The sequence below is a fragment of the Peromyscus californicus genome, unplaced genomic scaffold (genome assembly GCF_007827085.1).
Source record: "Peromyscus californicus insignis strain IS unplaced genomic scaffold, ASM782708v3 Scaffold_4__1_contigs__length_199733344, whole genome shotgun sequence".
Taxonomy (NCBI): Eukaryota; Metazoa; Chordata; class Mammalia; order Rodentia; family Cricetidae; genus Peromyscus; species Peromyscus californicus.
Window position 1 is genome coordinate 24,620,723 of NW_026294562.1, and position 8,333 is coordinate 24,629,055.

Here is an 8,333-nt window from a genome sequence, read left to right on the forward strand (position 1 = left end):
AATCTGCTCCTACTGCCTCATCTTGACTAAAGAAAGCCTGGGCTCAGCTTATCTAAACCAGCCTTGCCTTTTCCAGCACGGTTTCCAGAAGCAACGTCTAAGTAAAGGTGACACACGAGCAGTTTTCTTTTTTCTTTTTTTATTTCATTTTGGTCAAGGACTGTCCATAATCAGAGTGACTGGCTCTGTCTTATCTAAAACATCAACTTCAAAGAAGAGTTCTGCCTCTATATGACGTGGATTCATTATGCTAACTTAGATGTTAGACATGCTGACCCTGTTACACTAGAATAATGCTTCCTGATGCACCACCATCATTACCTTCCCAGAACCACATTCTCTACTGTAAAGCCAACAACCAACACCGAATAACTAAAACCGCCCTGGGTTCAACTCCCAAAAGCACAAAAGGAAAAGAATCTAAAATTAACTTTGAGCTGGCAACAGGGAGCTGTACCTCAGTGATAAAGGGCTTCCTCTACACCTGTGAGGCCTTCGATCCAACCCCCAGCACCATAAAATGTAAGTTAATAAATTTAACTTAATTCGCTTTGATGTTTCAAAATATGGACTCTCAACTACCTTAGAAGAATTTGCAAAAATGCCTTTAGACAGTACACACATAATACATATTTTCTAACATGGAGGGGGAGTATGGTTTCACTCTAAATCATTTTAAATACACAAAGTACAAACATCGAGCCAGTCAATTTTTCCTAACAGGAATTTCTGTTGGTGTGCTTTGTTCTTTTGAGACAGTATCTCTGTAGCCTAAGCTGGCCTTGAATGCCTGTTCTTCCTGCCCTTACCTTCCAAGTACTAGGATTACAGCCATGTACTATCATGGCCAGCTTGCCAACAAGAATCTTAGAAGCAAGAAAAGCACTTTTTAATTTTACTTTATTTGGAAATCATACAAGTTCATTATTTTAATATTTAAAGACCATGGGGCTGTAGTAGAGACATATAAATATTATACTATACATTTAGAAATTAAATAAAGGCAACATGGCACTATAAAAAAAGTACACTTCAAAGAAGTCCAAGAGTTGAAATACCCATCAGATATCTCCCTGGAAGTGGGTGAATCTTGCAGGGAGATTATCCACAGGGTATACAGTGGGGCTGGTTTTCATTGTAGGAGGTCCATTTAGAAGCTGCCAATCACAATACCTGGCCAGCTCCACTGTAAATATCTTAAGAAGAATTTTTGCAAACTCTTTGCCTACACAGCTTCGAAGGCCTCCTCCAAATGGAATGAAGCTGAACCTGGATGCATCCTCTGGATGAGGCGGTATAAAGCGGTCAGGGTTAAATTCCTCCTTGTTAGTGAAGATATCTGCCACATCATGAGTGTCACAGATACTATAAATAACATTCCAGCCCTTGGGAATCTGGTATCCCTGCAAAAAAAAAAAAAAAAAAATGTATGAAGTCCTAAGAACCGACAAGCTGGACTTGAGCTTGCAAAAACAAAAGGTTATCACGGATACGTTGGGGTTAAGAGCAGAGGGCAAGTGGAAGGATTGATTCATTCCTGAACCGAGCATCCATAGAGCAGGACAGTGTCAAGCAATAAGCCACTACTCAGGGAGGCTGAGGCTGGAAACCACAGCAGAGCAGGCAGGGTGGGGGATGGGGTAGGAGGAGAACTCACATTCAACTCAAAAGTCTTCAAAGCAACCCGAAACCCTCCTGGAACTGGGGGATTCAATCGAAGGGTCTCCTTAATAACACACCCAGTGTATTTCAGTTGCTCCAAAGTTTCCATGTCTAACTTGTTGTCTTGATTGCTCTTGCAAAGTAAGCCCTATTAAAACAGATGCAGAGGGGAATGATTCTTGGGCACTCCAATAAAATCAAGCCAGCTGATGTCAACAGGACTGTTACCTAAACCCAAAGCCTCTGGATGGAAGGGGATAAGTGGGAAATAGCAGCTAATGGCCAGTCCTTTCCTCAGTCCAAAGCCACCACCTATTTTCAGCCAGGGAATGTTGTTCATCAGGTATAAGGGTCATAACCTGTCCCCTCACCAACACTGCCCACCCTGATCAGCTATGGCTCTAGTCACACTATTCATTTTCTTGAATGGGCAAAAATCCACGAAAGGAGAACCTAGTAATCTCCACAGTTCTGCAAAAGGTGGAGGAGGAGCAGGAACACAAGGTCAAATTCTGCCCAAGAGAGATCTTAGCACAAAGAGCTGCCTCTTTAATTCAGGAGGCCAGTCTCTCCCTTGACAGGCCCACCTAGCCTTTGGTCCTTCACTTTCATAGCACTCACTGGAAAGTGGGGGGCGGGGCAGTAGGGGACTGTCCTAGACAAATAGGGAACCTCTAGAATCCTCCTACCTTACTCTTTATCTCTGCTCGGACTTTCTGGAGAACATGTGGGTAGAGTCCTAGGTAAGCGATCAGCGATGTGGCTGCACTGGCTGTGGTTTCATGGCCACCAAAGAGGAGCTCTGTTGAAGATTGCTTTAGTGCCTAAGGATAAAAACAGAAGTTTACTCAGATCAGCGTGCAATTTTACAGCACCGTTACAAAGAACCGAACTGAGACTGCTGTACGGAAGATTACAGGGATAAACGTTTTTGCTCACAGAAAGTCAAAGAACGCAAACAAAATGCAAAACTCCCTTAATTCTACTCTTCCCCGACCTACTGAGTTAAAGCCTTGGTTTTATTAATATCTCCCAACGTTCTTTTAATCTTTGTAAATGAGACTTTCCCTTTGAACCTCGGGACCATTCCAGTTGCGCAACCACCCTCTTCTACAGCTCTCCAGACCTAGCGTCAACCTTCAGGATCCATCTGTGGAGGTCTGGGAGAAGCTGGGCCCCTGACAGGACACTTTCCCAGGAAGTGTTCTGGAAAGCCAGGGACACCCCTCACCCCTGGCATCTTTTGAAATTGCTACTCACCTGCATATCCAGCCGCTCTCCCCTCTCCCACGAGTGTTCAATCAGGAGCTGCAGTGCGTCCTTGCAATCCCCTTGCGGCTCTTGGGCCCGAAGGCGGCGGATCTTGGCGCGAATGTTCTCCTCGATGCGTGCGTGAATGAGGTTCCTCGCCTTCACGCCCTGAGCGCGGAGACAGCATGGCGGTGAGCGGACGGCAGGCTTGCGCGCCCCTAGCTCCAACTTCGCAAAGCGCCCTTACCCGATACAGCCCGCTGAAGGGCACGTCAATGGGGAGAGAGAAGAGATTGCGGGTCATCTCCTCGAAGGCCTCCACCAGCTGCTGCTCGTCCTCTCCGCCGCCGCCCGCCGGACCCGGCTCGCAGCCCAGCAGGATGCGCATGGCGATGCGGAACATGAGGCGCTTCACCTCGGGGTAGACCAGGAGGCCGCGCTCGCCACAGCTTAGCCACTGCTCCAGACAACTGCCCACCTCCTCGGCGATCACCGGCACATAGCACTGGAGTGCCTCACGGTTGAAGGCCTGCATAATCACCTGACCCCCCAGGAGTAGAGAGCTTTACAAACCTCTATCCCCCCCCCTTCCCCGCCTTCCCAAGTACCCTTCCAGGAACCCCCAGCACCTCCAGTCCTACACACGTGCTGGTGGGGAAAGCTAAAGTGGATCTCAAAGAGGTCCTGGTCCCCACCTCATAAGCCTAGCATTCGCCCGGCATTTATTTGTCTGAGCCAAGCCAAGGAATGAGGTCTCCCTGCTAGCCAAGGCGTTGCCACCTCGCCCTCACCTTCTTTCGCTGCTTGTGAGAGGAATCGTGCAGGTTGGAGAGGCAGCCGGCGCCCAGGATGGTGCGAACCGACGCAGGCCAGTGCACCGCTACCAACCGGTGCTCTCCCAGCAAGATGCGCCGCACGTTATCTGCGCCCATCACCCGCACCGTGGGCCGTCCAAACAGATGCGTCTTGTAGATGAAGCCGTATTTCCTGCGCTTCATCTGCAGAAACTTCCTCCGCTGCGAGGGAGGTGGAGGAGAGAGACCCGTAACCCGCGTGAGGGGGCGCCGGGGAGCATCTGGCCTCCGTCTAAGCCCCTCTTCTAGCCGCAGTCGCCTCCCTCGCGAGGACACTTATCCCGGCTTCAGCCCAGGCCCAGAGCTGAGGCGGACTCCCGGGAAGTCCCTTACCTGCAGCACCATCTGCAATGTTTCCCCAAAGAATGGGAAGCCCATGGTCCCGGGGGGCAAAGGGAGGGCGCAGCTGCGGTCGCGGCTGCTCACACAGTACAGGTACCAGAGCTTGGTGGCTGCCAGAAAGAGCAGCAGCGGCAGCACGAAGGTGCAGAGAGCACTGGCCAGCAGCGCCGGGAGCCCCATGACATGCAGCAGTCTCCGCGCCACCTGCCGCCGCCGCCCTCGCTCCGAACCCTGCCGCGCGCCCTCTTTATAGGCCGCCCAGGTTACTGCCCACGTTACCTTGGTCAGACAAATTAGTTCACCCAAAGTTCATCTTTAATTGCGGATCTGGCCCCTAGCTCCTCCTCCCGCGAGGCGCTGCCCAAAATCTTTAACCGTTTGTTCCGCGCCCAGGCAGAGGCGGCGCACTGGCGGCTTCCCTCGGAGCGCGCCTCCTGGGGTGCGGGGCTAGGAACACCGCCTCCCCTATCCCGGGTTTCCGAGCTCCGACTCAGCAGGGAGCGGTTGGGGGCAGGGGAGCGGGTTGTGGATCGTGGTTCCGAGAAGCGGGAATTTGGAGTCCTGGGCTTCCCAGCTGTCTTTCGGTTGTCCCTCGCGCCGGATCGTACCGGCTGTCCCAGCCCGACTTTCATTCACAGGCTTTCATTCACAGGCGCCGCACGGACTTGGAAAGCGCGTTCAGGACTGACCATTCAGTGGACTTGACCCACAGGTTGGGTAAAGGAGATCCCAAACACTTCCTGATCTGTGAGGACCCCAAGAAGATCCCAGGGCTAGGGTTCAAGCCAGAGTCTTGGAGGTCAAGTATGACCAGCAGATCGTGGATTCAGCTTTCTGCAGTGCACCACAAGTAAGCCAGCGCATGAAGTCTTGGAAGTGCTGCCTTAGGATTCAGGGCAAGTAAGCCTTCAGGTCTCTAGGACCCCAGTGCAGCCTTGCACAAGCCCGATTCCCCTGCTCTGAATAAAGCCCAGTGGTGTACTAAAGAGACCAGGGGCTCCAAAGTCAACGCCCAGCTGTAGTAATACCGCCAAGCTGGCCCAATTCCTATGGCACTGGGGCTTGCAATTCCCCCCCCCCCAGCCAGGCAGCCGGGAAGAGGGCCCCCAGCTCAGGCAGATATGGGGAGGAAGGCAGAAGGAGGAAACCCAGGAGTCCTGTTCCGCCTTGGAGTGCCTGAATCTTGGGCAAGCTATCAAGCTTCCTCCTGTCTGTGTCCATTCCTTAGGAAGAAGGCTATTTCCACTGTTTCCATTGTCACTGTGTCTGCACCTCAAGGCAGCTGGGAGTTCCCAAAGGGGGCTTCTGCTTCCAAATGGCTCGTTAGGCTGCATTAATAGAATGGTCGGGTTTCAAGGCTCTCGAACTTTTCTCCAGTCTCCCAGATCCCACCCAATGCAAAGGCACAAACCCTGGTAAGAGGGCTGTTTGGTTCTATGCTTCTGCCACCAGCCATTAGGAACGTTCAGGGACTCCGCACTGGGGAACGAGTCCCAGGGATTGTGTTGAACTTCCATCAGCAGCTCCTGCCGCCAATACCGAGCTCAAGGGAACTGTGTGATGCACACACACGCTCTGGGCTTCCCATGACCTCCCGCCACATCGCTTCAGCCAGTGCCACACACTGCCTTGGTTTGGGCACTGAACTCACCAGCGACGCGGAAAACAAACAGGATGCCGTGTGTTTGTTTAGAACTGAACACTGGCTCTAGCAAGAGCACACTCGCACCCCTTGGGAAGAGTCCATTGAAGATAAAAAAAAAAAAAAAAAAAACTAAAGCTGTTAAATATGTGGCCTCCCAGCGGTGGTCCCCAAACGACACCCATACCCGCAAAGGTCGTGAGGACCCGCACAAACCTAGTGTCTCTCTAAGCCGGGATGCCCATGGGTCGTATTTCGGGGATTCAGTGGTTCCCCATAGCTCTGTTCAGTGTTTCAGAGGCTCTCGGGAGGCGGGCGCTGCCGCTGTCATATCTTGTAAAGATTTGGTTATTGTAAGGACTGTGTACCAGCTTCTGCACCGGCAGGAACGCGGACGGACTGTGCTGGAGGTAATTCTCAGAAATCTCGGCCCGCCCCTTTTTGGAGAGCGCCTCCGGTCGGTGTGCAAAATCGGCCAGCGGGGGCGTGACCTGGGGCACATTCCCAATCCTTTAGCCTGACCCGCCTGTGACCCCTGCAGGCCGGACCGTGACATCCCAGTGAACTCTGCCGGGCCACCCCACCAAGTTCAGCGCACGCTGGGTCACAAGATGAGCCCCGCTAGCGCGCTGGAAATGGCCACAGGGGAAAAAAAGAATACTTAAAAAGTTAAGTTAAAAAATCTAACTGGTCGTCAAGATCCGCGGGGCGCCTGGCGGGAAAACACTAAATGTTAAAAATGCCAGATCATTTAAAAACTTCTTGACGGGGGAGAAGGGGGGTCAATAAATTACCAGCCCAATAAGAACTTTGATCTAGGAACTTCACCGAACTTTATTGGATGGTGGTGGGTGGGGAAGGGGAGGTTGGCTAGCTGAGAAACAAAATGTTTGCCAAACAGTTTTCCTACTGCTAAGGGCTCAGGGCTGTGGGGTCAGGTTTGCGCGCAGTTGTCTCTGCTGTTCTGTTTTTGCTAGAGGAAAGGGGTGGCAGGAATCAGGATGACCAGCACAAGCTCCTGAGCTTTCCCTTCAGCCCCCTTTAGGGATCCATACCTGCTGCTCTTCCCAATGCCAGCTGGAGACTGACCCCTGCCAATGTCACCTCAGATTGGTTCCCTTGCCCAAGTGTCGAAATTTAGATTAACTCTGTGTTAAAAGCCTGTTTTGTTTGTGGTTTGGGTTGTGGTTGTTGGTGTAGCGGTTGTTGTTGTGGTTGTTAGCTTCTCTGTGCTTTTCACCACTGGGCATTCTCCGGGTTTTGTTTCGTTTCGTTTTTGTTTTCCTTGTTTGTTCGTTGTCTGCCTCTTGTCTGTGAACATCAGACGTCCAAGCGGCAAGAACTACAGCTGCTCTTTCCCTAAGAACTCACAGTTGCTAAACCCGGAGCCTATGTGTTCCTCAATAATATGATGCAATGATGGGAAATAAGGGGAAGATTGGAGCCACTCCCGCGTGTTTATAGTTGGTCCAGACCCCAAAGCAAGTAAATAAGTCTCTTTGAACCAGTTTGCCCTGAAAGGCACCTCCCCTATTTGCTTTCTCCCCCAATCAGAATCAACCTTGAAGCAGACAGGGTCTTTTGGCCTCCTCATCCAGATCCAGGTTTCTCAGATGCCCAAGGTGGTAGGTCTGCACCATAATACCTTTGCTCCCCCTGGTGCCTGCAGAGCTCAGGACCAGGCCTTTACTCTGACCAGTTATGGGTGATTAACTTCCCCGTGTAGAGGTTATGGTGGAGTGAACCCCAACAGCTGCTCACCTTCAAGTATCACCTTATGCCCCCCTTGACTTCAGGCGCCAGGATCCACTTTAAGCATAAGATCAGGAGACCACCAATTTCCTCCTGATTCACTACAGGGTTACAGGTTACAGCTTCCCTGGCTCACCAGTTAAGTCCTCTTGCCCAGGAGTGTGGGAATGTGTGTGTGTGGGGGGGGGGGGGGGAGACAGGTTGAAGTGGGCTTTAGGGAAGAGAGGCAGGATGATAATGGCTTTGATTTAAACAGTGGTGGGAATCTCTGGGTTGGAAAGGCCAGACAGTCCTTAAGACAGGCTAGGGATGGCTGGGGAAAGGGAAAGGACTGAGTTCCACAGGTGGCATGGGCTCAGAGGTGGGTGGGAGGGTTGAGTGATGAGAGGGATGCAGGACAGCAGTGGCTCCTCAGGAGGGCCACCGGTCCCTTTGATCCCCTTTCTCCTTGGTGATGGCAAGGAGGCTGAAGCAGCAAACAGAACAACTCTGCAAGCCGATGATGCAGAGATAATCCAAAACCCAGAATCCAGATCCGTGGTCCAGAGGGAAGCATGGGGCTGAGGCTGCCAAGCTTCTAGACCCTCTGAGTACAGGCTACAGTGGGTCCTTCAGGTATGTCTCTGTACCCCACCCCTCTCCACCCCAGGCTCCTGACTCAACTGGCAGAAAATGTTATCTCCTGGCCTTCCTGTTTTGGTACAATTATCTCAAGTCTCTTGTTTATCTCAATCTCCCTCGCAGGGATTCTGTCTCAATCTCCCATGAACCAGACTTAGAGACATCTCCAGAGAACACATTATCTTCTGTATAAATGAGGACATTAAATA

At 51.6% G+C, this 8,333-nt stretch overlaps 1 protein-coding gene across 2 annotated transcripts; it reads right to left on the minus strand.

The window, feature by feature from the left end:
- Positions 1 to 883: 883 nt before the first annotated feature.
- LOC128125449 (cytochrome P450 26A1) lies at positions 884 to 5,821 on the minus strand. 2 transcript variants are annotated; one of them, XM_052762881.1, is made up of 7 exons: positions 4,101 to 5,821; positions 3,705 to 3,929; positions 3,161 to 3,454; positions 2,923 to 3,081; positions 2,352 to 2,486; positions 1,658 to 1,810; positions 884 to 1,403 (listed from the first exon to the last, which is right to left on the minus strand). In XM_052762881.1, the coding sequence occupies exons 1-7, from the start codon at positions 4,287 to 4,289 to the stop codon at positions 1,062 to 1,064; spliced, it is 1,497 nt and encodes a 498-aa protein (XP_052618841.1). In that variant the 5' UTR covers positions 4,290 to 5,821; the 3' UTR covers positions 884 to 1,061. The 2 variants fall into 2 exon arrangements, with proteins under 2 accessions (XP_052618841.1, XP_052618842.1); XM_052762882.1 differs by having other exon boundaries at positions 4,389 to 5,819.
- Positions 5,822 to 8,333: the final 2,512 nt, after the last annotated feature.

Bases quoted from the DNA above. Each gene is read 5' to 3' on its own strand.
- LOC128125449 (XM_052762881.1), bottom strand. From the start codon at position 4,289: ATGGGGCTCCCGGCGCTGCTGGCCAGTGCTCTCTGCACCTTCGTGCTG. The intron at 3,082-3,160 runs GTAAGGGCGCTT...CTCCGCGCTCAG, and splicing joins CCTTCAGCGGGCTGTATCGG to GGCGTGAAGGCGAGGAACCT. The intron at 1,404-1,657 runs GTGAGTTCTCCT...TTTTTTTTGCAG, and splicing joins TGAAGACTTTTGAGTTGAAT to GGATACCAGATTCCCAAGGG.